The 25,435-nt window shown below is 56.1% G+C and overlaps 13 protein-coding genes across 13 annotated transcripts; 7 read left to right on the top strand and 6 right to left on the bottom strand.

Moving 5' to 3' along the window:
- Positions 1 to 81: 81 nt before the first annotated feature.
- BCV69DRAFT_282285 (putative glyoxylase I) lies at positions 82 to 972 on the bottom strand. The gene is made up of 2 exons (XM_025492307.1): positions 581 to 972; positions 82 to 494 (listed from the first exon to the last, which is right to left on the bottom strand). Exons 1-2 carry the CDS (start codon positions 684 to 686, stop codon positions 136 to 138), a joined length of 465 nt encoding a protein of 154 aa, XP_025348725.1. The 5' UTR covers positions 687 to 972; the 3' UTR covers positions 82 to 135.
- Positions 973 to 1,463: 491 nt separating this feature from the next.
- Positions 1,464 to 2,547, top strand: BCV69DRAFT_298570 (Bet v1-like protein; the record flags this gene model as incomplete). Its single annotated transcript, XM_025494231.1, has 2 exons — positions 1,464 to 2,443; positions 2,529 to 2,547. The coding sequence occupies 2 exons, from the start codon at positions 1,464 to 1,466 to the stop codon at positions 2,545 to 2,547; spliced, it is 999 nt and encodes a 332-aa protein (XP_025348724.1).
- A 1,292-nt stretch (positions 2,548 to 3,839) lies between these two features.
- BCV69DRAFT_287220 (aquaporin-like protein) lies at positions 3,840 to 5,216 on the top strand (the record flags this gene model as incomplete). The annotated part of the gene is made up of 3 exons (XM_025493548.1): positions 3,840 to 3,969; positions 4,082 to 4,933; positions 5,011 to 5,216. 3 exons carry the CDS (start codon positions 3,840 to 3,842, stop codon positions 5,214 to 5,216), a joined length of 1,188 nt encoding a protein of 395 aa, XP_025348723.1.
- Positions 5,217 to 5,415: 199 nt separating this feature from the next.
- On the bottom strand, positions 5,416 to 5,916 carry BCV69DRAFT_269344 (hypothetical protein). The gene is made up of 2 exons (XM_025490890.1): positions 5,601 to 5,916; positions 5,416 to 5,519 (listed from the first exon to the last, which is right to left on the bottom strand). The coding sequence occupies exons 1-2, from the start codon at positions 5,808 to 5,810 to the stop codon at positions 5,487 to 5,489; spliced, it is 243 nt and encodes an 80-aa protein (XP_025348722.1). The 5' UTR covers positions 5,811 to 5,916; the 3' UTR covers positions 5,416 to 5,486.
- Positions 5,917 to 6,170: 254 nt separating this feature from the next.
- Positions 6,171 to 7,992, bottom strand: BCV69DRAFT_282281 (hypothetical protein). Its single transcript, XM_025492306.1, has 4 exons — positions 6,985 to 7,992; positions 6,850 to 6,893; positions 6,549 to 6,770; positions 6,171 to 6,459 (listed from the first exon to the last, which is right to left on the bottom strand). Exons 1-4 carry the CDS (start codon positions 7,931 to 7,933, stop codon positions 6,394 to 6,396), a joined length of 1,281 nt encoding a protein of 426 aa, XP_025348721.1. The 5' UTR covers positions 7,934 to 7,992; the 3' UTR covers positions 6,171 to 6,393.
- Positions 7,993 to 8,229: 237 nt separating this feature from the next.
- Positions 8,230 to 10,869, top strand: BCV69DRAFT_282280 (hypothetical protein). The gene has a single exon (XM_025492305.1). The coding sequence runs from the start codon at positions 8,493 to 8,495 to the stop codon at positions 10,794 to 10,796; it is 2,304 nt and encodes a 767-aa protein (XP_025348720.1). The 5' UTR covers positions 8,230 to 8,492; the 3' UTR covers positions 10,797 to 10,869.
- Positions 10,870 to 10,937: 68 nt separating this feature from the next.
- On the bottom strand, positions 10,938 to 12,257 carry BCV69DRAFT_298565 (hypothetical protein; the record flags this gene model as incomplete). The annotated part of the gene is made up of 2 exons (XM_025494230.1): positions 10,938 to 11,486; positions 11,565 to 12,257. The coding sequence occupies 2 exons, from the start codon at positions 12,255 to 12,257 to the stop codon at positions 10,938 to 10,940; spliced, it is 1,242 nt and encodes a 413-aa protein (XP_025348719.1).
- Positions 12,258 to 12,922: 665 nt separating this feature from the next.
- Positions 12,923 to 13,782, top strand: BCV69DRAFT_298564 (hypothetical protein; the record flags this gene model as incomplete). The annotated part of the gene is made up of 4 exons (XM_025494229.1): positions 12,923 to 12,959; positions 13,048 to 13,142; positions 13,224 to 13,355; positions 13,435 to 13,782. 4 exons carry the CDS (start codon positions 12,923 to 12,925, stop codon positions 13,780 to 13,782), a joined length of 612 nt encoding a protein of 203 aa, XP_025348718.1.
- Positions 13,783 to 14,164: 382 nt separating this feature from the next.
- Positions 14,165 to 17,790, top strand: BCV69DRAFT_173660 (hypothetical protein). The gene is made up of 3 exons (XM_025489520.1): positions 14,165 to 14,625; positions 14,713 to 14,941; positions 15,021 to 17,790. The coding sequence occupies exons 1-3, from the start codon at positions 14,251 to 14,253 to the stop codon at positions 17,591 to 17,593; spliced, it is 3,177 nt and encodes a 1,058-aa protein (XP_025348717.1). The 5' UTR covers positions 14,165 to 14,250; the 3' UTR covers positions 17,594 to 17,790.
- Positions 17,791 to 17,919: 129 nt separating this feature from the next.
- Positions 17,920 to 20,868, bottom strand: BCV69DRAFT_282277 (hypothetical protein). Its single transcript, XM_025492304.1, has 2 exons — positions 20,490 to 20,868; positions 17,920 to 20,400 (listed from the first exon to the last, which is right to left on the bottom strand). The coding sequence occupies exons 1-2, from the start codon at positions 20,639 to 20,641 to the stop codon at positions 18,303 to 18,305; spliced, it is 2,250 nt and encodes a 749-aa protein (XP_025348716.1). The 5' UTR covers positions 20,642 to 20,868; the 3' UTR covers positions 17,920 to 18,302.
- Positions 20,869 to 21,172: 304 nt separating this feature from the next.
- Positions 21,173 to 22,354, bottom strand: BCV69DRAFT_282276 (ATP synthase d subunit). The gene is made up of 4 exons (XM_025492303.1): positions 22,268 to 22,354; positions 21,662 to 21,905; positions 21,312 to 21,519; positions 21,173 to 21,219 (listed from the first exon to the last, which is right to left on the bottom strand). The coding sequence occupies exons 1-4, from the start codon at positions 22,300 to 22,302 to the stop codon at positions 21,203 to 21,205; spliced, it is 504 nt and encodes a 167-aa protein (XP_025348715.1). The 5' UTR covers positions 22,303 to 22,354; the 3' UTR covers positions 21,173 to 21,202.
- Positions 22,355 to 22,640: 286 nt separating this feature from the next.
- Positions 22,641 to 23,464, top strand: BCV69DRAFT_282274 (putative SMX2-snRNP G protein). The gene is made up of 2 exons (XM_025492302.1): positions 22,641 to 22,993; positions 23,254 to 23,464. Exons 1-2 carry the CDS (start codon positions 22,778 to 22,780, stop codon positions 23,314 to 23,316), a joined length of 279 nt encoding a protein of 92 aa, XP_025348714.1. The 5' UTR covers positions 22,641 to 22,777; the 3' UTR covers positions 23,317 to 23,464.
- Positions 23,465 to 24,214: 750 nt separating this feature from the next.
- On the top strand, positions 24,215 to 25,422 carry BCV69DRAFT_282273 (ribosomal protein S25). Its single transcript, XM_025492301.1, has 3 exons — positions 24,215 to 24,739; positions 24,953 to 25,151; positions 25,307 to 25,422. The coding sequence occupies exons 1-3, from the start codon at positions 24,653 to 24,655 to the stop codon at positions 25,330 to 25,332; spliced, it is 312 nt and encodes a 103-aa protein (XP_025348713.1). The 5' UTR covers positions 24,215 to 24,652; the 3' UTR covers positions 25,333 to 25,422.
- The last annotated feature ends 13 nt before the right edge of the window (positions 25,423 to 25,435 follow it).

Genomic DNA, 25,435 nt, shown 5'->3' with positions numbered 1-25,435 from the left:
GTCAAATGCACAGCTCAGACAGTAGATACGAGTGGGTCATGCGCGACAAGGGCCGATAACATTGAAGTTGGAAAGGGTGCTCCCTCTCAAGGTCAGGCCACCTCACATTCTGCTTTCCTTTAATTCTTTGTTGAGTCACTTCTTTTGAGGGATGATCTCAACCCAGTACTTGTCGGGGTCGTAGATGAAGGCAATCGTCTTCATCTTTCCATCCTGAGGCCTCTTCTTGAACTCAACTCCCAGCTTCTCGAAACGCGCACATGCCTCCTCGAGGTCAGGGACTGAGATACATGTGTGACCGAATCCCTGAGGCTCGTCGTTGCCGTTGTGGTATTTGAAATTGGAGTCGTTCTCTGTGCCCTTGTTCCAGGTGAGCTCAAGGATAGCCTCCCTCTGAGAGCGCACGGGGTTTGCGCTGGGAGAGTTGGCGTAGGCGAGGAAGAAAAGCTTGAAGTCTCCTCCGTCATGCTCGTCGATGAGGTCCATACCCAGGACTAAAGGTGAGGAGAACGGCAGAGGGGATGACTTGTCAGAAATGGAAGCGAAGATCACTCTGGCGCACCTGCTTGTATATACTCACTCTCGGTGTAGAAGTGCAGACTGGCCTTGGGGTCCTTCACACGAAGCATCGTGTGGTTGAACTTGTAGTCCTTGGTCTCTGCAGTAGTGGGAAAGCGCAACGGCATGGTCCGTGAAGAGAAGGAACGAATGTGAGAGCATCCATAAGAGGAGGAAGGAGGAGCAGAGGTTCGTGAGCTTCGTGCGAGACATGGTACGAGGGCTGGGGTGGTGGCCAAGGCTGTCCTCGCTCCGCCTCCTCGCAGCAGCGAAGAAGTCCTCGCCAGACTTGCTCGATACGCACCGGCTGAAGCAGGCATGTTGGGCTGATATGTGCAAGGTGTGTGTGTTGAAAATGAGAGAATAGATGATTTGAGCAGTGTCAATTGTCGGATATAAGCCAGTAATATAAAGGTAAACGGGCTTTGGTGTCGTCTGCCATCAGTGGAACCGTCGCCCCCGCGTGGAGGTGGAGCGGCAATCAAGCTTCGACGACGGCTCCGCCTGACCAGCTTCACCGAATTTCAAAAGGGGCGTGGCCGATGGAGACTGCGTAGGCACAATCGATTACTGAACGATAGAATATAGACCATGTCATTCTCGAAGCTAGCATCTCCTTACTGAGCTTCTCCATGTCGCTGCCTGCCATATCCCCGAGCAAGATTGCTGGGGCAAGGTGAGGTTCGCAGCAGCGGAAAGAGGCGCTGACCGCGTTCGCAGATTCCGGCGGAGCTGCACCGCTGCTTTCACGCATGAGGGGTGCTGTATCTCGTTCCCCGGTCCACCCCCACATCCCTTCGCCTCGTCACCCCCATTGCCGCTCAACATCTCTTACTGAGCCTGCTTCTCGCTGCTGAATTCCTCTCTCCTATCCATACTTTATCTCTCTCATCCTATACTTCAGCATGTCGCTCAACATTCCTTCCAATCCCGCTCCCACCGGCTACCACGAAAGGCCCGCAGAATACACCGCCGCACTGGAGAAAGCTCGTGCCCTCTTTGACTCTCACATCAACGACGATGGTTCATGGGAGGTTCTTCCGGAGAAGGAGGACGTCAAGCTCGCACGCAAGAACACATCCGAGGAAGCCGGTGCTCTGCCTCTCACGCGAGGTATCACCACCGTTGAGTCAGCCACACCGGCTCAGGTCCTTGCAGCGATTCAACTGCCGGGCATCCGAGTCAAGTGGGATCCTCGCTTCGATCAGGGCCACGCCATCGCTCGCTACGGCCCCCATACGTACGAGTTCTACTCGTTGATGAAGTCCCCGTCCTACTTTGTCTGGGCCAGGGACATCGTGGGCATTCAGGAGAATTTTTACTCAAAGGGAGGAGACCAGATTGATATCATCCAGACTACAGTCACTGATGAAGAGAATCTTCCCGAGGCTGGCTCATACCAGAAAAGTCGTACTAGAGCTACCGTAGACATCAGCGGATGGAGAATCGAAAAGAAGGGAGAGGACGTGGAGTTGACATACATCGTCAAGGTCCACCTGAATGGTGCCATCCCCACTGCCGTCGTCTCTACCATTGCTGCAGAGACACCCATGTGTGTCGGCCGGGTGCGAGACGTCTACTACTCCTTCGGCTACCACCCTTACGAGCTCAACACCTCCAATGGGGGGTCCCAAGATGCCAAGAGCGTTGGAGTGACTCAGGTGTTTGAGGATGCCAAGGGCCAGAAGAAGTGGACTGGATCCTACCGCGGCGTTGGAGCCGACAAGATTGAAATTGCCTACGATGGACAGAGACTGTACAACAGCGGAGTCACTGTATCTGTGGAGGGAGAGGGCGCCAGTGAGGTGTCGACCTCGGTCGACGAGAACAAGCACATTGTGACGGTCGAGGTGAGCGAGGGTGCCAAGGACAAGGATTTCCAAGTGTGAGTAGAGAATCGCGTGCAGCAGATACCGTACTGCGTCCTGTTCTGACACGAAGGCGATGCTCTTCTACTTCACACCTGACAGTATCATTTCGCCCAAGTAAGCTCGTCACCACTGATCGCTATGCGCTCGTCGGAATTTTGGCTCGTGCTCTGTCTGGCCTTGTTTTGCAATACAATTTCCGCTCTCTTTGGGATGAAGTGATATAGCTTGGTCTCAGTCGTCGGGGAGGAAGTACCCTCCTTTACAGGGGCGACTTCATTTCATGCGGCACGGGCGGAAGCTACATTGCTCCGTCGGCAAGTACGAAACACTCTCGGACGTAACCAGAGTGAGAGTTGAAGCAAGATGAAAGCACCTGGGCGGTGCTGCTGTCGCGATGGCCGGTGCCTGAATGCTGACATTGGACCGGCGGAACCTGAGCCGAGGCGAGGGGCTATAGAACGGGGCCCCGCAATGACCCGCAGGAATGTGGTACAAATTGCGTCTGCCTGCCCCTGGGATGGTGCTGGTGCAGCTGGACTGTGAGCAGATGGGAGCTGGTGCCTGACATTTGGACAGGTTGGTGGCGGGCTTTCCTGCTGCTTGCCTCCCCTTACAAGGTCTGCTGACCCTTACTCAAGAGGAGGAGTGCATGTAGACTCGTGTCCCGGCAACAGAGCGGCATGATAATATTACAGCAGAGTCCTCCAGCCCCTCGATTACGCGCATACCACAGCAGAGACATCAAGCCTCTCGAAACCGCTCAAACCGGCGAGGCTGCTGCTGCTCTCCACTGACACTGTCGGTGCATCTCACTGCTCGACACGGAGAAACCCATCCGCGCACTCCGGACTCCGTGAGCAACGTCGGACTCCGTTACCGAGCTAAGCGAGGCCTCTGAACAGCTCTGCCCCTCGTTGGTGCTGACTGTGGTGACGCCCCTTGGCGTAAGGCGAGACTGTCGGAGCTTACTGCGTTGTCCAATTGACGGTTAAGACGGCATCCTCTTCCGGCAGAAGCGCCGTACACTTGGCATTCCGGGGCCACGGAAGCCGATGCGGGGTTGTCTGCACTGGCTCCAGCCCTTGCGCCTCCTCTGCCACGCTACGCCGCACCTCGAGCGCTTTCGCCTACTTCCTCCCCGTGGGGTAGACATACATGTGTGGGGTAGATTGCACACGAGGAGCAGCAAGGCAGTATGGCAGAGGAAGTACTCTGAAACCCAATGCCACGATGCATACCGTAAGGGCTTACAACCAGGAGCGGTGCATGCTTCAAAAGGTCGTCCATGCGTCGTCCCCGCCCCTTGTCGCCCCCCTTTGCAATCAACTTCACCTTCACATCCAGGCCTTGTCCCAGTAGTGACCTCGACAAACCTCACTTTCATCCTCCTCCTTCATCCTCTTTTCCAACATGAGTCACCAACAGACAGGCTACCAGTATGCTTCAGACCCGCGAGCAGACTCGACCGAGTCTGATCACAAGATCAATGCTCAACAGGAGCACCACTTCCAGCGAAGCCACCGAGAGCCTGGACAACTTGGTGAGTGACTTCATCGCCCAGCACCAGCAAATGTGCTAGGCCTTTGTGCAGCACACGCCATCGCCACCATCGACTGACCAGAGTCTTCTCTCCTCGTCTTTGTCTGTCATAGAGTTGGGATTGACTGAAGTCGCCGAAGGCAGGACAGACGTTCAACGCAGCGTGGTCGCCTCTGCTGGTCTGGACCACTCCCGATTCCGCTCCAAGTGGCAGACGATCAGACCCGATTGGCTGTCGGCTGTCATCGGTGAAGCCCTGGGTGTCTTCTTCTTCACCTTCATGGGCACTGCCGCCACTGCACTCTTCGTTCTCAGCGCCGTTGCAGGAACAGAGTACGGCAGCTTCCTGAACATCGCTCTCGCCTACGCATTCGGTATCGTCTTCGGAATCTACATGGCTGGTCTCAACTCCGGAGCTCATCTTCACCCTGCCGTCACTATCTGTCAAGTCATCTTCAAGGGTTTCCCCATCAGCCGAGCCCCTCTTTACATCGTTGCTCAGATCTTCGGTGGCTACATCGGTGCTCTTTGCACCATTGCCATCAACCGTACTCCCATCTTCGCCTATGAGGCTGGACTTCGAGCAGCCGGAGAGTCGGCCGCCATCTTCACTTCATCGGGACCTGCCGGTATCATCGCCCTGTTCCCAGCAGCTGGCAGGACCTACGGCGACATGGTCACCAACGAGATCATCGGAGCCTTCGTCATCGGACTGGTCATTTGGGCCAACCTTGACTCTCAGAACATCTTCACTTCCCCTGTCAACGCCCCTTGGGCCATCGGACTCGCCTATTTCGTCGTTGTCAGCTCGCAGGCACCAGGAGCCATTGCTCTCAACACCGCTCGTGACGTTGGCGCTAGGTTCGCCTGTGCCTCCGTCTTCGGTCGAGAGTGCTTCCAGCCCTCCAAGTACACCGCACTTGCTGCTCTTACCAACATTCCTGTGACGATCTTTGCCGCTGGACGTGAGTAACGCAGATTGAGCAAGCCTCGTGAGACCCGTCCACTGACTGTATTCTCCCCTTTCTCTCCCCCACTACAGTGTACACCTTCTTCCTCTCCGACAGCCGTCGCCCTTCTGCCAATGTCTCTCTCAGCCACCACCTCGAGCAGGACCGGAAGAACCAGCTCGCAGCCGAGAGCCGACACGAGGAGCTCATGCTGCACCGCACCCGTACCGGCAGTGGAGAGAAGGGAGGCTCTCTCTTCCGCACCATCACCGGACGCGGCGCTCCCAAGGCCGAGTAATCGAACAAAGTCTTTTTCCCCGCAATGGTTCCCACTCTGCCTGTCTCATCTCCTGTTGTCACTGCTACCGCACGCCTCGCCTTCGCCTTTGCGATATGCGTCCATGTAATTCATGTCAAATCTCTGTGTTCTCTCATCATCATCTGCTCTCCTCATGCCGTTTGCAGACTTATGATTCGCTCCTGAGCAGGTGTGTTCCAGCTTTGCGATTGTGTTCAGAAACAGTGCCTATGATACAGGTTCTTCCAGGCAGGGCCCAAATCAGGCAGATCAAGCAGGCTTGACACCATCAATTTCCTTAGCCTGTAGGGAGCAGCGAGACATATACGATCAGCTGTCTAGCTACTAAGTATGCAGATACAGACGTCTACTTGAGATACTCACACTCTTCACAGCATCACTCTTGCCGGTGTCAAGCTTGACCGCCGGGTTGCTCTCATCCCCCTCTTTGCTCACTTTGCTCCCCCGCTTAGTAGTCACCTCAGCATCTCCATCCACGACTTCCTTTACGGTACCAGAGGGATGGTTGGAACCCCACTTCCAGGAGACTTCATCTCCTTCCTTGAGATCGTGAGCGTCCTTCTTTGGAGGCATGTTGCTGTTGCTGCTGAAGCGAGGGGATGTGGAGGTGTAGCGGTAAGAGCTCGTGTGAAGGGGCTGGAGGATGGTCAGGACAATTCGAGGCTTTAGCGGTCTAAGTGCACGTATGGAAGCACTTCGGAGCATATATAAGAGGTACAGGGAGGTCAAAGAGGTAGATGTTGAGCCTATAGGCGCTTCGATGGGCACTCGCACTGCTTACCTGACGGAATGACGTTGCTGTACCCTTCCCGGTGGGAGGCGGGAGTGCTCCACGCTCCTCACGTAAGCCATGTCTCAGTCCGTTGCACACTGACTCCGATCCGACTGCACAACGATCCCCGATGACTCTAGATACGAGGGAGAAGCGAGAAAGTCGGGAGAAGAGGTAACATTGCGCTGAGAATTTGGAACAGATAAACAGGGGGGACAGAAGGTCGCTACATGAGGTGGGGTGGTAGCTCGCGCAGGTGAAGTAGACCCAGCTGCTGACCCGGCGGAGCGGGACCCCTGAGGTAGTACATTCCAGTGAAGCGCATCTGCGCTTCAGCTCGTCCCCTTCGAGCCGAAACATCGACAAGTACTGCATGTGCTGGTATTACGACCACTGCTCCTTCATGAAGGCCGGGTCTTGCAGGAATGCGCACAGGACTTTGGAGCCAGTCTAAAGGAGGATGAATGTTAGATGGTCAATGTCAGCACCGTGTCTCTCCGTCTCTTCGCAATCCCTACTGGTCTCAGCTCCTCACTCACCTGTAGCAAAGGATGGCTGGCGACACCCGTAATGAATCTTTCCAAACCCTCTCTCCTGCTCTCAATGACCTCGTCCGTGAATCGATTTGTGAAGACCTTTCCAGGCAAAGGCGGAATGTTTACTCTAGTGGTCTCACGCTCCAGGATGTCTCTGAAGTACTCGAAGTCTGAGTAGCGCCGACGTACTGTCGAGTAACGGAAGCGGAAAGCCGGAATGTTTGTCTAAAGCGAAAGCAGGAGAAGGGCGGCTGTCAGCGGAGAGGTCGCTTGCAATATCAGTTGCCATCCATGTGTGCCTCACCCTTGTTACGATCTCATAGTCTGTGTACATCTTCCTTCCGTAGCCTGATCAGAGGGACAAGACGATGAGGTGGTCAGCTTTTGCCTTTCATGGTCGGCGCGTTATCTCATCTAGCACAATCGCTCCGCTGCTCACCGTGCGTCATCGGATTCCTTACTTCCACCTCCAAGAAGTTCTCCGGCACTCCATACATATCCTCCGGCGCCTCACGTCTTGTGCCCAGACTATCCACTCTAGCAAATGGCGAGTATCCTGTGTTGCCTCCTGCGAGGCCTTGCGGCATGGGGTAGCCAGGGACAATTTGTCTCTGTTGTTCTACGACCCGAGACTGTCCCTGAGCTGCAGGGTTGGAGGAGCCATCGTGCGATCGATTTGGTAGCATAGATGACGGAGTATGAGAGTTGAATGCTCGAGGTGCAAATCCTCCCGCTGCTGCTGGGCCTCCCATAAAGGCCCCTGACTCATTGCCTCCTCTGCTGTAGGGCGGTGTCGGGCCTGACGACCCGCCAGACTCGTCCCTGTCAATACGACTGTTGTTGCCAAAGGTCGGAGGCCGGTAGTTGTAGACTTCCTCGTCTTGCCTAATGCTGTTGGACGTATCCCTCTCTCCAGGCTGTGAGAAGAGGTAGGACCTTCTCTGCTCCTCCTCTAGACCAGGAGAAGGCCCCCAGCCTCCGCTAGAGGAAGTGCGGCCTAGCGAGGTAGCGGGCGTCCTACCCACGCCGACCAGATCTGATCCAGAGATAGCGCCAGCGCTGCCAAAGCCACCACTGGCTCCACCTCCTGATCCTCCGTGAGCATTGTTGCCAAAGGAGCTCGTTGTTGTTGGCGCGGTGATAGGTGGTGCGGGCGGCGAGTGTGGCTTTCCGCCGAACGCTGCCCGCTCATCCGTATCATCAGGATCTGGGGCTGCAGCAGACGACGAGCTGGTCGATGCCGTCAGAGAATCTCCGCCGGCTGCTGATGTGGAAGAAGTAGATTGGACCCGCCATGGGTCGTCGACGTCGTCTGTTGTGGAGCCCCAGGGGGAGAAGGAAGGGGATAGCGGGCCATTGGCGGACGGTCCCGAGGCGTAGAATGACATCGTATGAAAGTGATGCAATCGACTGGGCTAGTGATGAGATGTGCGTGGCTGATTTCTTGCCACTGTCTGTCGCTCTGTCTGTCTAGGGTATTCGGAAGGATGTAATGTAGCAAGGCGAAGGGGTATGATTGGGGCGATACGAAGAAGGCAGTGGTCGATCGGACCTCGGCTCTGGGAGGAGCACCGACGCCCGCGCTGCTGGCCTCCCTTTCCGTTCCTGCCGCCCGCGTCGGAGTTTGAGCGAGATTGGCACTAGAGGAGCGTCCAACAGTCAATCAACACTTTAGACACCAACACCATCCCTCACCCTTCATTCCGTCCGACAATGCTCACCCCTCGGAGCCTAGCATGAAGAGCTTAGCCGAGTCTAGAGTATAACACCTCACGGCTCGGATCATAGCGGTCTTGGAGCTTAGGAATACTTTTCTCGTGACCAGCGCCGCATAATCGGGCTGCTGCGATCCCCCCTCGGTCGCACAACGCCCTCAGGGGCTCAGCAGCTCGGTCCGAGGTCTCGGTAAACAGTGTAGCACTGAGGCTGCTTCAGTCCCCCCAAAAAATGAACGTGCAGCCTCTCATATGCCAATGGGGCGTTATCGGCAATGGCCCTGCAGCGACCAGGTTCATTCAAGATGTCAAAGCAGCAGCGGCAGCCCAAGGCAAGGGGTCTGTTCTACCCATACAGCATCGCATTACCGCTATTATGATTTCAGCAGCCCAACCTTCTGCAAAGGAGTTCCTTGAGTGTCATTTTCCATCCATTGCATCCTCTTCTGATCCATCGCCTGCGCATGCAGCAACCACGTCCGTGTTGCTCGCCTCCCCAAACGTAGACGCGGTGATCATCGACTCGCCTCAGACAGAGCAGTACAACAACGCGGAACTTGCACTACGTGCCGGGAAGGCCGTACTACTTGTCAAGCCTCTCGGGATCTCTGCTGACGAAGCAAGGCGCCTGACAGAGATTGCAAAGTCGAAGAAGACCTGGCTGGGAATCCTAATGAAGGAGACCAAGAAGGACAAGACCAGTTTGCGATGGATCGCAGACGAATGTGCTAGATGCAGAGAAAGGCTGCTCCCAGAGAGCTCACAGACTGGCTGGGAGGACAACATCTGCATCTTGGAGCTGCTCGACGAAATGAGGGCATCTGGAGCTGTCCCTGAGACCGACAGGTCAGCCTCTAAGCCTGCGGATGTTGCAAACCATTCAGCAGCAGACTCAGCTGCGCCGAAGTCGCGTGAGGAGGCGACAGAAGTAGAGACCCCTCAGAAGAAGCCTGCATCTGCTCATGACGAGATTGACTTGGCTCCCCGGAAGTATCCTCGATCGCCTCATCCGGGACCCTCCCGACTTAGTAATATTCTCGAAAGTCCGACCCCATCAAGCATCAAAGCTGCGCCGGAAGGCCTCCCACAGGCCCTACCTGCTGCAAACGGAGTGACCACGGACACTTCGATCAATTCAAGCAATGCCAATGCTTCGTCGACAGATGCTGAGGACAGCGATCGGAAAAGGTCCGCTGTGTCGATCGAGGCGCATGAGGTGACATCTTTACGAGCGCAAGTACAAGAGCTGAAGCACCTGTTGCGACAGAAGAATGCCCATGTGGCAGCCTTGGAGACAGGAAGTACCCAGTCAAATGGCGACAGTAGTCTGGCTGCTGGAGTGAGCAAGCCAAGGGCAAGCGTCAGAGTCTCTATGCCTCCGAGGGCTTATTCAGACAAGCCGTACACAGGAGGGCTCCCACCTCCTACCAGACCTGTGAGGACGAGGACGACGAGCGGAACCTCGATTCCATCTGCTCCGGTTTCAAGTCGGCCGACACCTTCCTCTGCGGAATCTGTGGCATCGCGTCGTAGGGCGGATGCTACTGTCGAAGTAGCGGCGTCAGCAGAGAACATTCGGCCGTCCAGTCGGGCCAGTAGTACTGCAGGAACAGATGTCAGTACTGGCCCCTCTTCGGCTAGATTCCTCGCGCCTACTGTGGCGAGCGAGAGACGGCGTCTTGCAAGTCTGAATGACCAAGTCAATGTCATTGCTCGTAGAGCTGTCAGCGGCGATGCGGCTACATCTTCAAGCTCCGAGTCGGACAAGGCGAATTTACATGCCAACAAGCTCATTCTTCAGCTGAACAACGAGTTGCAACACGTGAGAAGCCAGCTGGAATCCAACAAGACTCAATTCTCCATCTCGCAACGCAACTTGACCACGTTGCAAAAGTCGTACGACTCGACGAAAGAGGCGCTGCACAAAGCCCGAGTGGAAGTCGAGAGGCATGCGACAGCACTGGCTCGAAAGGAGCGCCAGACTCTAGAAGCACAAGAGCGGGCACGCAAAGCTGAGGACGAAGCCAAGGAGCTGGGAAGATCCTCACGAGAGCTCGGCACCCGTGTGCGTCAGGTAGAGAGCGAGTTGGGGGACGTGAGGAGAGCTCAGGCTCATGCCGTAGCTGGATACGAAGCCATTACCTCTGCCTGGAAGAAGACTCGGGCTCATTGGGAGGAAGAGGTAAAGGGGCTTCGAGGACAGTTGCAAGACGTGGTCAAGGAGCATAAGGCGCAGGCGCAGAGTGCCTTGGACAAGTTTGAGGCGGCAGAGGAAGAGTGGAAGGGCAGAGAGGGCGAGAAGAAGGGACTTGAGGCAGTGTTGGAGGGTCTTAAGGCCGAGAGGGAGAAGGCCCGAGTGCAAGTCGCGGGAGTGGTAGATGGCTTGGTGAGCAGACTGGCTGCCCACGAAGAGGAGAGGGAAGGACAGGATCGCAAGGTGGAAGAGGTACGTGGAGAGCTCCAGCGGCTATTGAGGTTTATGAGAGAGGGAGTTACAGATCCGGATCAGATCAGAAAGGGGGTCCTCGTGCAGTAGTCTACCATTCAATCGCCTGTGATACATTCAACATTTCCGCTCCTTCATACCCAGCACTAATGCGATCCTTTTCAGATAGACCTGGCTTGTTGGTCAGTTTCCAAGTCATGTACAGCGAAGTGCTGTCCTCATCGTGACCCATCAGAGACCCAATAATCTCTGCGCATTCCCACCCACCACTGCCCTCCGCGTCTCTTCATCCCATCCCCTCGTGAGCCGAATGGCAGTCAAACCGTCCACAACGCTTCCCCACTGAGGCGTGTCGTACCCTTGCTCGGGTACATCCTCCTGCAGGGGAGGAAAGACGGGGTGATCACTCCCAAACAGGATTCTCTCTCCACCCCTTTTCACCTCTTCCGCCTCCTCTTCTGACCCCAACGCTGGCGTGTTGTATGTTCCACCTTTCCCGAGCTTGAAGCGCTCTGAACGACCGATGAGGCGGGCGAGGGACTGAAGTTCTTCGGGTCCGTACGCGCCGAGGGAATCGTAGTGTAGCCTGCTTAGGTAGAAGCGGGGATCTGGATTCGCCAGACGAGCGTGCTGGCGCGAAGGGGTGAAGTGAGGATCGGAGCGATATAGGGTGGACAGGCGCGAGGAGAGGAAGGGGAGACTGCCCGAGGAGTAGGAGAGGAGAACCTTCAGGGTAGGGTGCCGATCTAGGACACCAGAGAGGATTAGGTGGGAGGCTGCCTGTGGAGTTGGATGTGCGGCAGAATGACAGTCAGCGAAGATGGAGGAGACAAGAAGTCGTGAAGACCTGTGACTGACCAGGGCTACCCGATGCGGCGCATCGAACACAGCAGATGCTGAGCTTGTCTCCAGACCCAGCTTCAGCTCCATGTTGGGAGGGTGCACGAAGATGGTCAAGCCTAGCTCGCCTGCTTTGCTCCAGACTGACTCCAGCTCAAGGTCGCCCAATCCTTTGCCGAGACCATCAGTGGACAAAGTCACTCCGACCATTGACTCTGAAGACCTCGCACTCTCCAGTACGTCCAGTACACTATGCTGCGACAGCTTCCCTTTCACCGGAGGGGGCAACACGGCGAATGCGTGGATTCGATCCTTGGGTGGGATGCCCAGGCTCGAGGCGTTCTGCTGTTTTGCGCTACCAGGCGAGAAGATGGACGAGGGTCCATCCTGTGACTCGCCCTCCTGCGGTGTACAGTACCTTTCCAAATCCGTATTGGCGTCCAGAACCACTTTGAGAGCCTCTTCGGGTGTGGAAGTGAGGGAGGTGAGAGGAGGAATGCTGATAACTGATTGGGAGATGCCGTGCCTGTCCATGAAGGCGAGCTTAGTGGCTCGCGAGGGCGAAGCAATGGTGTCATCTTGGCCTTTGGATGGAGCAGAGCCTGATGGACCTGCAGCCGAGACGTTTGCGGCAAGTCTGGGAGGCGTGTAGTGGGAGTGCACGTCAATGAGAAGGCTGCGGGAGCTCCTCGCCAGAGACCGTTGGAACATCGTTGCCTAAGCCCTCACTGCGCAGGAGCAGAGGCGCCACTTGATGAGTACAACTCTCTTGTAACACACTATGGAGTCACAGGCGCCATGCTGGCCCGTCACTTCGTAGCCTGCTTGGTTCCGAAGGTGAGGTCAGGAAAATAACCATCTCCGAAAGTGTCGAGGCGCGAGTTGATCTTCCCTCCACCTCGGGTAGATAGGCTCAGACGCTATTCTAGTCTCCTTCCCCTTCTTCCCGGTCCGCACGCGACGTCAGGGGCTACCAACAAAGACTTCGTGGCTATCCGATGGGCAGGATACGCAACGTCCGTATATGGACCGTTTCCTCTGACGGATCTCAAAGGCAGGAAGTGGCTGGTGAGTGAGGGAATTGGGCTAAAGGCCATGGTGGTCTGTGCAGATGTCAGCTCACTCAACCTTGCCGGCGGTATTCGTATCGGCTTGAGCACCTGGCAGGCTTCTGGCAGCATGGTACCATTACCATCGCAAAGTTCCTTGCCTGGCTGGGTCTTTGTATCGTAGTACACGATGGCATCTTGTCGTCCGATGGCGAGCTTTTGCCGTTGGACACCGCAGAGTGGGGGCTTTTCGCAGCAGGCGAGGAAGGTCTGTTGTCTGAGGAGCCGCTGCAGGCTACTTTGCTGGCATCTGATCCAGGGGCGCCAATGCCAAAGGGCAACTTCCTCGTACTCCGGAGATCAGGTGAGTGTCTCGAACGTCGCTTCTGTGAGCTGCTGACAGCATAGCTGATGTCATTGAGGATGCATGCCTCTGGTGCTTCCACCTGCAGATCTAAGTCCACTGATGGCTGCTCAGACCACACATCAGTACTTTGACCGGTCAGGCATACTGCGAACACTGGGTGCGATGTCCGCTGAGCTAGATGTAGGTGTTCAAAGAAGACTTTGGCTTCGAGTCTGGCATCGCAACCTGCTGATCACAGCTCCATGCGAATCTCCCTCCTAGACCAACTTTGCACGGAGGGTGAGACAAAGGGACACAGCCTGCTGCATCACTGGACGTACCAAAGCAGCGTGCGGTGATGATTGGATGACATTCGCAGCGGTCCACATCTTCCCACCAGAATACATCGCCATGGTGAGTTGCACTGTCGTCGCCAGTCGTAGTGTCGGTTGATCTGAATGCAGGTTGGTCGATTCTTCTTTCTCCCTGACAGTGGAAGGCAGAAGGAGCGGGCGATTTGGTTGAAGATGACGGGCCTGGTCAGGGAGAGGCAAGGATCGACTCGGTACAGAACGGTCTCTTGATGCAATGGACTGAAGCGGTACACTGGGAGCTTCACAACATCACCGTTGACGTGGACGATGATTACGCCATCATCGATTTCACCCAGTCCGGGGAGTATGCTGGGCGTAGGCTGATCATGGACCGCAGTGTGGAGGGCAAGCTCCAGCCACTGGACGCCCTACTACAGGGGCACTACTTGCAGAGCATTCTTGCAAATCTAAGAGGCCCGGGGAAAGGAGTCCCTGCCTCCATGACCCTTGCTGAGGGCCAGCACTGATCGGAAGCATCTCGCTACATAAGAGCGCTGCGAAAGCGGCAAGGCGAGCTCGCGCAGGCGAGCAAGGAGACGAGCGAGAGGGTCAAGTCATGGATCGTCACTTAGAATCGAATGCTTTGTATGGGAATGAATCTTTGCTCGGTGTCATGCTCAATGTCATTGTCAACATCCTCTCCTGTGTGCATCTGGTGGTGGTGGTGTTGGTCTCCCCCTTTGCCGAGGGCCGCGGAATTCAAGGTGCGCTTTCCGTCGCGGTGCGTTGCTCTCGTCATCCAACAGCACAAAGGAAGAAGTGACATTGGCTCTGGTCACTCCACCTCGTCATTGCCATATCCTCCTCCTCCTCATCATACATCTGAACAATACACACATCACAAAATCTGGTTCGGTACCTCGGCTAGCTTGGATATCAACAGGGTCGCGGAGCATTGCAAGACTTGATCCTGCCCTTCTGTCGCGCCCTCGTCAATGGCCAGCTCAGGGTCAAGCACACTACAAGATGTGTGGTCCTACATCGTCTCCCCTTCGCCGAGTGCCGCCTTTGCCAGATCAGTAGCCACAGCAGCACTTGCAGGTGGCATCACTTTCTACGCCTTCAGGGGGCCGCCAAAGATTGACCCTCCCCCGCCATCGGACCCGCCTGCTACTACGGCTACCACCTCTTCGTCTCCTAGCTCGGCGCCACAAAGACAGCGCAAAGCGCTTGCTTCTAGTGATGGTCGCGAATCATCTACAGAGTCGGATACGGAAGGAGAGTCGAAGAGAGTCCGGTTTGAGCTCATGGATAAGGCTGGAGGTTTGCTGAACAGGCCCATCCCAGTCGCCGTCTTCTGGGATGTCGATGTAAGTGACCAGGGGCAAGCAGGCAGCAGAAGGTACGCGCAGGTCCATCCATGCTGACCCTCTCCTACTCTGTTTGGCGTCAACTAGAATTGCTCTCCACCAACTGGATCATCGGGGCGCCACCTTGCGCATTCTATCCGCAAGCACATCACCAGCATTGAGACGGGTACGGGCCCGGAAAAGGAGGCCCTAGGCCCCTCTGGACCTATCCTCAGCTTCAAGGCGTACCTCGAATTGAGCTCAGCGGAAGGCGTCAGCCCTGCTCAGGTCACTTTGCGAAGCGAGTTGCAGGGTAGCGGAGTCAGCCTGATTGACAGTGAGTGACAGGAAGCACTCGAGTGGGAATTTCATGAGGTATCTCGTCTCTAAGACTTGCCCCTAAACTCTCCTCGCAGCCCCCAAAAGCGGACGAAAAGATGTAGCAGACAAGATGATCATCGCCGATCTGATGGCGTTTGCTCTAGATGTACCGCCTCCCGCCAGGATTGTACTTATTTCCGGGGACCGAGATTTCGCCTACCCACTGTCTCTCATTCGTGGTCGAGGTTATCAGATTGTGCTCTTCACGCCTCCGGTAGGCGCTGTGCCAATCCTGGAAGCTTCGGCCAACTACGTAGCTAGATGGAGGCAAGATGTGCTGGGAATGGAGAGGGACGGCTTTGGCAGGCTCTATGCCTCCTCTACCCCAAGTAAGCCACTTCCCAGGAGCTCGAGTCCCAGTCGTCATGGGCGAGCTACCCCAGCAAAGTCGTCCACCAGCAGCACGACTGCTGCATCCTCCAACGCTTCGACGACTACACCCTCTCGTCCTACCACGCCCACGCCCCAGCCGACCCCGTCGCAGCCAGCCGTACAAGCTCAGACAGCAGCATTGTCTGGTCCGGGTGCCGGACCTGTGCCAGGTGTCTTTGCGCCACTAGTGCAAGCCTTGGAAGAGTTCAAGAAGGAGGGTCAGCCACGCCCTCTTCGCAGCAGAGTTGCTCTGCGCCTAACTTCAATCGATAAGGACGTGTATGAGAAGGCTGGTGCTAGCTCTTTCCGAGACTACGCGGCTGTAGCGATTGCAGCTGGCATCGTTATGTTGGGCAGCAATGGCAACCCGGGTACCGAATGGATCTCTCTGCGTTCTCTGGACCCTGCCAGCTTCGCCGCCCCAGCTACACCTGGCAAGCCTAGTGCGACTTCTGCTGCTCCTTCGACCCCGGTTTCGTCTTCTGTGTCGCAGGCCAAAGCCGTGCTTGTCGAAAGCCTTCAGGAGGAGGATGGGTCTGAGGGCCCTGACAATTATGCACCTTCGCCAGCCTTCGAGCCGCTCCTTCATGCCATACTGGCAGCCGAGTCTGCGTCACAGCGATCGCCTCCCTATGCAAGTGCAGTAGGGCAGCAGCTAGACAGCATGATCAGGGCGACTCCCGCTGGTCAATCAGATCCTTTCGCAATGGCTGGTACCAGGACTTTTGGCGGGTACATCAACGCTGCCTTCAAGTCCCGTGTCGCCAAATTAGTGCCTACGGAGAAGCAAGGCGTGGCAGCTTTGGAGGTCATGCCCGTCTATCAGTCGTATATGGCGAAGCTGAGGCGGAACCGGACAACCTCACCACAGAGTACTCCAGCGACTGCAGCGCCTGCCTCAACACCAGCACCCGCATATCAGCCTGCTAGGTCTACTCCTATCAGACCGACGTCTCCCATCAAGTGTCCCTCGTCTCCCACTTTCAAGAAGGGAAGCTTTTTCCCAAGTCTATTCCGAAGCAAAAGTGACACTGGTTCCGATCAGTCCACGCCCAACGGCAAGAAATCAGTCTGGGATGTACCCGGACTGATTCTGCCCCATCAACCCTCTGGCACAAAGATTGCTGCTGTATACTTTCCTCTTGCGAACGCTCTCTTGTATCAGCGAGAGCGTGGTCAGTTTTACATGACTGACGAGGCACTGCATGTCATTGTGTCCAAGCATAAGGGCATGGGAGATCGTCTGAAAGATTCAAAAGTCTTTTCTCGCTACCTCGATGCTGCGCAGGAAGCAGGCATCTGCACCCTGGAGGATGGCTTCAAGGCCGGTATGAGACACGTGAGACTGACTCCCCAACTATGCGACCCCAAGGAGCACGACCCTGCGAATGCCTCCAACAAGAGGGAGACTTTGCCTCCAGCAGGTGACGATCCTTGGGATGACGACTACGAGCCGAACCATTCCACTCCTCTACCCAAGAGAGCAACAGCCAGCGGAGAAGCTGCTACAGCCGCTGGGAGCAAGGCTTCTCAGGAGCAGGACACTTCTGCTGCGTCTCTTTCCTCAAATTTGCCTCCTGCGGGCAACGACCCTTCGGCGTCAGTATCGGAGTCAGCCGGCCCAGTCGATGGGTCTAGCAAGGCTGAGCCGAAGACCACCAGCTCCACCACAGGAGCTGCGACCAACAAGCCCGCCGCAACAGGCAAGGCGACTCTGACTCCCACTGTACAAGATCGGATCCGCTTCAAGCCCCTGATGGACATCATGCTCGCCCTTCGCAAAGAGAATCCACCCATCGTAGCGCCTCGCAGATCCTACGTGAACGATCTCCTCGCCAAGCGCCATGGCATTCCCGTCAATCCCCTGCACAACCCGAGCAGCAGCAGCAGCACCGCCAACGGTGCCGGCTTGAGTCTCCTCACCACTACCACGGCGGGCAAGACGACGACGCTGGACCTCACTGCCTTTTTCCGAGATCGTGGCGCAACGGCTCTGGGCGATTATACCCGCCAAGCAGAGCAGTATGGCTTTATCCACTGTGAGAGGGAGACGCGTGCGGATGGAGAATTGGGAAAGAGACGCTTGAGACTTACGGAGAAGTATGAGCAGTTGCTTGCTCAGGGTAGTAGTGGAAGTGGAGGAGGAGGAGCAACAGCAACAGCAACAGCGACGGTGAGGAGTGGAAGTGGTGGTGGGGCCAGTGGCTCTACCAGTGGAGGCAGCACAAAGGGCTGAAGCGATCAGATCCCCCGAGATTACTCAGGCGTGATGTGATTGAAGAAGAAAGAAACAGGCAAAGTGAGAGCAGGCGAGGTAGCTCCTAGATAGCCCTGCCTTGTCACTGACGACGACGACGAGAGAAGCATGTACGGTCACCTGACACTCATCTCATCAAATAACATCAACAAGAGAACCAATGCACATTCCTTCCTTTCCTTTCCTTTCCTTTCCTTTCCTTTCCTTTCCTTTCCTTTCCTTTCCTTTCCTTTCCTTCACTTTCAAAAAGGAGTTCTCATCAGACTGGAAAACGTGTCGTCGTCGAATGGGGTTACAGGCTGGCTGGACGTGCATGGTATCATAGATTGCGCGAGGAAAAGATGAGCAGTAGTACATGGGAAGAAAGAAGACATGGTATGGGAAGGAAGAAGACATGGTATGGGAAGGAAGAAGACATGGTATGGGAAGGAAAGAAGACATGCTAAGGGGGATGTAGCGAGACGAGGAAAGGGAGAGAGAAGGGAGAGGGAGAACGCGGGGAGGGCTACAAATTTGACGGAACGTGCGAGGCAAAGGGAGGGTTCTGCTAGCATGCACTGGTCGTAAGAGACATCTCGAGACAGCATCCAGAAGACGGAAGAGAGCTATCGCCAGCTTCAGCCTCTGGTTGCGCTCCGACTTCTCCTGCTCATACCTGCTAGTGCCCGTGCTTGTGCCTCTTTGCTCCTCACTGGCAAGCCCCAGCAGCACAAAAGGCCAGCCCTACCAATCCTTTTCCCAGATCGCTCAAATCGTGTGCCAGCTTACTCTTCTGCTGTCGATCCACCGCGTGGGAACCCAAGAAGAGGGCCGCGCCAGCGACGACGACGACGCTTACGAGGACCGCGGCGCTTGTGGTGACGGCACTGCTGCTGGCACTACTGCTGGACTTCTTGCCATCACTGGAGTGAGAGCGGTGGCGTCGACTCTTCTTCTCGGATGTGAAGTCGAAGTCGGCCTCATCTTCAGCGGGAGGAGAGGGAGTGGGGTCGATGACGATCTGCTGCAGGGCGTCTGAGGAGGAGGAGAGGTACTCTTCCGCTTGAGTATAAGCAGAGCTCCAGTCCGTTGTGGCTGTGATAGTGGCGGCGGCAGTGGCAGCAGCACTTGCCGAGTCTTGAGGAGGGGTGGAGAGCGGTGACCAGGTGCTTAGGACCGAGTGCGAGCCCATGACTCCCTGCCGCGCTCTACTTGTGCCGCCTACGCTCTTGCGCAACTTCTTCGCTCGGACGATGATGGCGTCAATGCTAGACTTGCCCTCTGTCAGCTGCTTGGGCAGCTTAGACAGCGTGTGGTGCAGCAGAGCCGGGTCTCCGTACTCCTCTTCCTGTATCGCGTCACCATTCATTAGCTCCTCTCGACTTTCCAGCAGCAGAGCTGCAATGATCCACAAGATCGTCTCGGGACCACTGAGGAGGATAGAGTCAAAGACTTTGCTCGAGGCGGTTGCCCCTAGCTCCAAGTCGTGTGAGAGGAGCGTGATAAGCCAGGAGAGGGCAAAGAAGGGCAATGGTGAGGCTTGCTCAATGACCGACTTGGAGAAAGCTGGGTCCGCCTGACGGAGGAGATTGCGCAAGACTTTAAGCCAACCCATGCAGGGGTCGATTCCCTTTGTCATGAAGTCTCGGAGGAAGAACACACTGAAGCGCTCGCTTGCCTCGAGGACAAGGTGGAAGTCTGCTTTTGATGCCCAGGCGCCACTGTCGCTGCTTGTAGCCGTTGGGTGGCGAGGCGATAGGACGAGGAGCAAGGTAGAGATGACATCGTGGTAGCCCTGGTAGTAATTGAGACTGGGATGGCGCCTCAGCACTCCCACCACCAGGTCTTGTAGCTGTTCCCGCCTGCATTGGCGAGTTGAGGAATTCTGCAGCGCACCTCCAGGTGCTGAAATCGGACCGACGAAGCTCCGTAGGATGTCCAACTCTACCTGTCGCTCATCTCGATGCGCGGCGAGCTCTTCGCTAAAGCGAGCGGGGAGCTTGTAGGGTGCAGTGGCCTCCCCGCTCTCTCGACTGGCTGCTGCTTGACTTGCACTGTCACCGTGCTTAATTGAATCTACAGTCGCTGATGCCTGCTTCTTCTGCTTCTTCTGCTTCTTCTGCTTCTTCTGCTGCTTCCGCTTCTCCGCCTTCTTAACCTTTGCAGGGAGATCATCGTCCACTGACAGAGGTGCAAACGCAATGCTGGAGGATGCAGCAGAACGCGTCGTAGGAGCACTCGAAGCCGATCGAGAGGCGGCCGTCGAGGCCCCCGACGAGTCACGCGACGAGGTACCGTCGGAACGAGGTCCACCATTTCGAGCTCGGCCGGGTGTGTCCTTGCCCAGATCGATGACCGAGCCAAAGATGCCGCTATCGTCCGGACTGAGCTGCCCTGCCGCGGTGCTAGTCTCTTGCTCCTGGACTGCCTTCCTTCGTCTGGTTCGCTTGTTCTCTGCCACTTGCCATTCGTCTACCGGAGGCTTTCCATCGGTCCAGCTTTGGCTCTCACCACTCTGGAGGAGCGCCGAGTCGAATCCAGTCTGCCACCCATCCCGGTCTAAAGGAATGCTTCCGAGCGATTGGCTCTGCAGCAAGCTGCCACTCATTGACCCATTGCCTGAAGGAGTGTTGAGGTCTTCGAGAGAGGTTTCGTTGGAATCCGAACCGAGGGGAGGTGAAGAATGGCGGCTGCTGCTGCTACTTGCCGATCCTCGAGCAGAGGAGGTGGTGCCGATGTCTTCAAAGGAGCTCGAGTCTGCAGGGAAGACTGCCGCAGGTTGATAGTCGACTGCCAAGAGGTAGAGCCTGACAAAGGTTCGAACGAGAAGAGCTAAATGAGACGAGGCGATCTCCTCCTCTGTTGCTCGACAAAGCTAGCTCGAGATCCCACTCACCATGCTCTTCTCCTCTCCTCACGAGTGTCACCCAAAGTTCCCTTGGATTGGAATCTCTGCTGGAGGGACTGCAGCGTCATCCCAGATACAGACGTCTGGGGCTGGCTTCCCTGGCTCTTCTTGGCCTTCGATGACTTGGTCTTCGAAGGCATCGCTTGTGCAGGCGCAGCGCAAGGTGCGGTGCGGTGCAGTGGATGAAGCGGAAAGGCAAAGTGGTAGAGGTGGATGTGGCAGTCGGGCGTGTTTGAGCTGGAGCGGTAAATTTGGGTGAGCCTCAAGAAATGATCAGCAGCTGCTTGCTACCAATGAGGCTGATGATGATGGTGGAAAGTTAAAACGAGGCGACGATGCAGAGGAGAGGATTGGGCGTAGAATGAGTAAGAAGCGGTACCGAGGACAAGGACTTGGTCTGGGCCGTGCCGACTGTGCCGCCGTGCCGTGCATTGGCCATCGGAAGCAAATCCAGCCAGTCAGGACGCCGCCCAGCCGCGCCTACCGACACACCAGCGTCAAGCACCTCCAGCAGCCTCTTCTGTACGGTCACTTCAATCACCATTGGCCTCCAGCAATGGACTGGCTCGCACTCAATACGTCCTCCGCTCATCACAGGTGTTCAAAGATTATTTGGTATTGATTGTGGATCACCTCATGCGCAAGCTCTACGGGTGACAGCGACGGCTGACCCCTCACTCCTACACACATTAGCGAGTCGCTTAGAGAACGGAGAGGTCTTTGGGAAAGAGTCCCAGAGAGAGAAGAGCAAGAAATGTCAGCAGTCTACTCCGACCTACCACCTCCCTTGACTGCCAAGGCACTACTCACTTCCGAACTTCTCCTCGTAGCCTGGCACAGTCCACTTTCCCTTCTTGACCATCTCCTCCACCGTCTTCTTGATTTCTGGGCGGGCAGCAATGATCTCGTCGACGGTCAGCTGCTCGAAGGGGCGGGCAGACTTGATGTTGTCCAGGGTAGACTTGAGGTCCTTGAGCTCGGAAGCAATCTTGTCCTCAGTAGCCTTGGCTTGCTCGGACTGCCAGAAAAGAAACCCGCGACGCACGAGGGAAGAGTCAGTAAAGTACACCATCTTGAGAAGAGCAGCTACCTTGTGCATGTCACTTGCATGCCGCCCTCTTGCACTCCCTCCACTCCTGTCGCAGGCCACGTCAACTCACAGCCTTGCTGCCAAAGGCGTCGATGGCCTTGATCTGAGCAGACACGTCGTACGTCACTGGCTTGAAGTCCTTGAGGATCTTCTCGGCCTGGGAGACAACTTCGTCATTCTTGAGAACGGAGCGGTAGTGTTGGAAGTCCACGTCCGTCTTCTGCTCCTTGAGCACAGCTAGGGCTCGGCGAGCATCCTCGGACCTCTTGCGGAAGGCCTGCAGGGAAGCAGAGGTGTTCTTGCCAAGGTTCAGTCTGTACAAGTGGGAAAGAGGGTGTGATGTAGCGGATGGACGGAATCAGTATTGAAGTCGTGGAACGCAAAGGGGCATGAATGTGCATGCCGTCCGGCCAGACTAGAATCTTGCTACCCATTCGCCTGTCCAGAGCCACCATTTCTCCATTGCGTCTGAGGAACCTTGCCAGCTCGCTGTCTGAGCTACTGCTAGACATTTCCGATGGCTTGCGTACCCGACCGCTGTCGAGCGCCCGGACAAGCTGGCGAGGCTGAAACCCAGAGAATGACATCTTCTCCTGGCTGCCTCCTGGCTGTTCTGTCCAGCCCCTCAAGGGCACCGATCCGCCCAGTCACAGCCCGTGTGTTTCTGAATACTTACGACCTGAAGATCTGGTTCCAGTTGACGGCAGACATGATGGAGCGCAAACGGGATGGAGTGGTGGTTGGCGGAGGAGGTGTACAGTAGGACTGAGGCGATGGTGCTGGGAAGGTTCGATGCGATCGCCGGGCCTCGGAGCAGCCAGGCAGCCAAGGCCAGCCCTTCGCGCGGTTAGGCGGGGCGAGGCGGGCACAGGCGGGTGGCAGCCAGCCACACACGCAGGCACGCACACACGGCAGAGAGAGAGCATCCATCCACATTCGCCCTGGACCTCTTTCCGTCGCGAAGGTCTGTCAGTCGTACCCCGTCTGCGTCTGCGTCATCTCACCATCACCTCGCCTTCTGTGATCGACGTCTGCTGCAACAAGGGCCGTCATAGACATTTTCAGAAACATCGAGAGGTCTCTGGTCCAGCTGCTCCCCGTTCCTCTGCATCTCTAGTGGAGCGCTCGCCTCACCGAAACCCACCTCACTCGCACCCTAGCTGCCGGCTCCAGCACCTCAATCAAGATGGCAAAGGTCTCCCAACCAGAGCTAAAGCGCTTCCTCGATAAGCGAGTCTCTGTGAACATCCAAGGAGGCAGGAAGATCAATGGCACCTTGCGGGGATTCGACATCTTCCTCAACTTGGTAGTGGATGAGGCGGTGGAGCAGATTCACCCAGAGGGACCGGGAGGACAGGCCAACACGAACGCTTGGACCGATGGAGCAGGTTGTGGGATGGTGGTGAGTACCCATAGCAAATTTGCGCTGGCAGGAGGTCAAAAGAGGGAGGACGACTGTTGGGCAGGTCGAGAGATGCAGCTGAAGCTGCCTCAGGTAGAGGTCTGAAAGAGCGATTGGGCTAGCCGTGCTAGAGCACGACCGGAGATGCAGCCAATCACCTATCAAGAGACTCTGTGATGGATCCCGCTTTGCTTTGGCCAATCTTCGAAGAGTTACATCCGGTCTGACCCTTATCACCTCTCTCACCCCGCTCTCTACAGGTTGTGAGAGGGAACAGTGTGACCTCGTTAGAGGGCCTGGAGGCGATCCGGACAGGAATGTAGCGGCATCAAGAGCCAAGTAGAAGAGGCTCAGAGAAACACCTACAAGCACTCTCCCTTCAGTCATGATCATCTTTTCCCCTTTTGTATAATGCCAGCCCCTCCTCTGTTCAGTCAATGTCACTCGTGCATACCACACCTTTCTTGTCACGCTCGATCTTTGCGAGTTTTCCTGATGTTCGACGGGTTGGCCAAATTGCTGCTGCAGTATGACAATAGGGCTGCTCTAGCTGCCAGAAGGGCAATTGTAAGTTGTGACAAAACGCCGTTTATAACGCTCCATTGAGCCCCTGCGATGCAATGACAAGGACTCAGCGTCAATGTGCAGAAGGCGTGGATGGCTGCAGTGATACGGCGATGGGCATACAATGTTCTCGGTGCAGCTTCAGGAGGTGCGAAATTGCATTTGCTTGTCTCACGCTTCTTCAAATGTAGTCATACCGAGACTTGGCAAGAGTAGTCTGTGCGGGCTAAGGTCATGGCTTTCATCAAGCGCACTATGAACGATGAACCACATCGCCATTCCGTTATGAAAGCCTGCAGCGGTTCAGCGATGGTCTCCAGACTGTAAGAGATCGTCAGCAGGCCATATTCGGCTCGTCCATGTGTCTCTCACGGTCACGGCGTGCCTGTGCTTGCGCATTGTATCCAGACCATCACAGCCCTATATGCATCAATCACCCAGCCAGCCGCTTCCTTCCTTCCGACAATGAGGCTTCCCGCTTCCGAGTCTCTGCCCTTGACTAGATCGGAACGGAAGCCTTTAGGGACCGCGCTTGCGGTGAGAAGCGCGCAGGGGTTGAGGCGCATGGCCGAAGGCGGGCAGAGGCGGAGGCGAGTGGTCCTCTAAAACCTTTGGCGGGCTGACTGCGACACTTCCCCTCTGCTTCCACCACATCACCCAAGACTGTGAGTATCGCCCGCCCCTGCGCACCGCCGTCGTGGTACAGGTCAGAGGTCTTCATCATCATCATCGTCGTCATCGTCGTCGCCATCGTACAGGAAGGAGCATGGGCACAGAGCAGCCTGGTCATTGAGGGAGAGGACGGAGGGACGGGGTCGAGGGACGGGGTCGAGGGACGGTATGCGACGGTGCAATAGGCAGAACCAGTCCGAGGAGGATAATGGGATGGTCGAGGAGGCAATGGGGAAGAAGAGACGGTCACAGAGACCAGAGGGGATGACCAGGCTCGAGTGCAGTGCACATGCTCGTTCCGAGGGGACATGTACACGATGAAGATGACGAAGATGATGATGGCGACGGTGATGCTATCTCGACGAACTTCAGAGTTCAAATTGACTTACCACATATCTTCACCTCACCCACTCTACAGTCAAGATGCCACCGAAGAAGGCAGCCATCCTCGCAAGTGCGTCCAAGACGTCCAAGAAGAAGAAGTGGTCCAAGGGAAAGGTTAAGGACAAGGTGAGCATCACATCGGCAGTTCGCCTGGGCAGATCAGGGTGGGGAAACCCTTCGTAGCACGGGGAATCGTAGGCAGGGTTGAGAGGGACGAGCAAGCAGGGCAGAGCGTTGGGCATCGCAGTGCTGCTAGCGCATGGCTGTCGGGGGTTATCTATAGCACGTGAACATTTACTCACCACATCCCACCATGTCCACCCATCATCTCGTCTGCAGGCCCAAAACATGGTCGTCCTGGACAAGCCCACTTACGACAGGATCCTCAAGGAGGTGCCCACCTACAAGATGATCTCTCAGTCGGTCCTCATCGACCGAATGAAGATCAACGGATCCCTCGCTCGTGTTGCCATCCAGCACCTGGTTAGGGAGGGACAGATCAAGAAGGTCATCCACCACCACGGTCAATTGGTGTACAGTGAGTTTCAGCGATGACTGGTGGTCGTGGCAGTGGACGAGGGTCGAAGATCCTTGGGAGGGGATAGGGCCTCAAGCTGGAGTAGATGACTGCTGCAGTATGACTTCAAGAACTGCATGAACTGACCCATCTTCTTCCTTACCTTCTTGCCACAGCCCGAGTCGCCTCTGCCAGCGACTAAGCTCATCGTACCGTCCTGGTCTGGCTTCGTCACTTGTCTAGTTCCCATCATCATCATCTCATTTGCGAAATGTCATGTGTAGCACCATCCCAATTTCTTCCAT

Source organism: Pseudomicrostroma glucosiphilum (genome assembly GCF_003144135.1).
Source record: "Pseudomicrostroma glucosiphilum strain MCA 4718 unplaced genomic scaffold BCV69scaffold_5, whole genome shotgun sequence".
NCBI classification, from domain to species: Eukaryota; Fungi; Basidiomycota; class Exobasidiomycetes; order Microstromatales; family Microstromataceae; genus Microstroma; species Microstroma glucosiphilum.
This window is presented reverse-complemented; position numbering and strand designations above follow the sequence as displayed.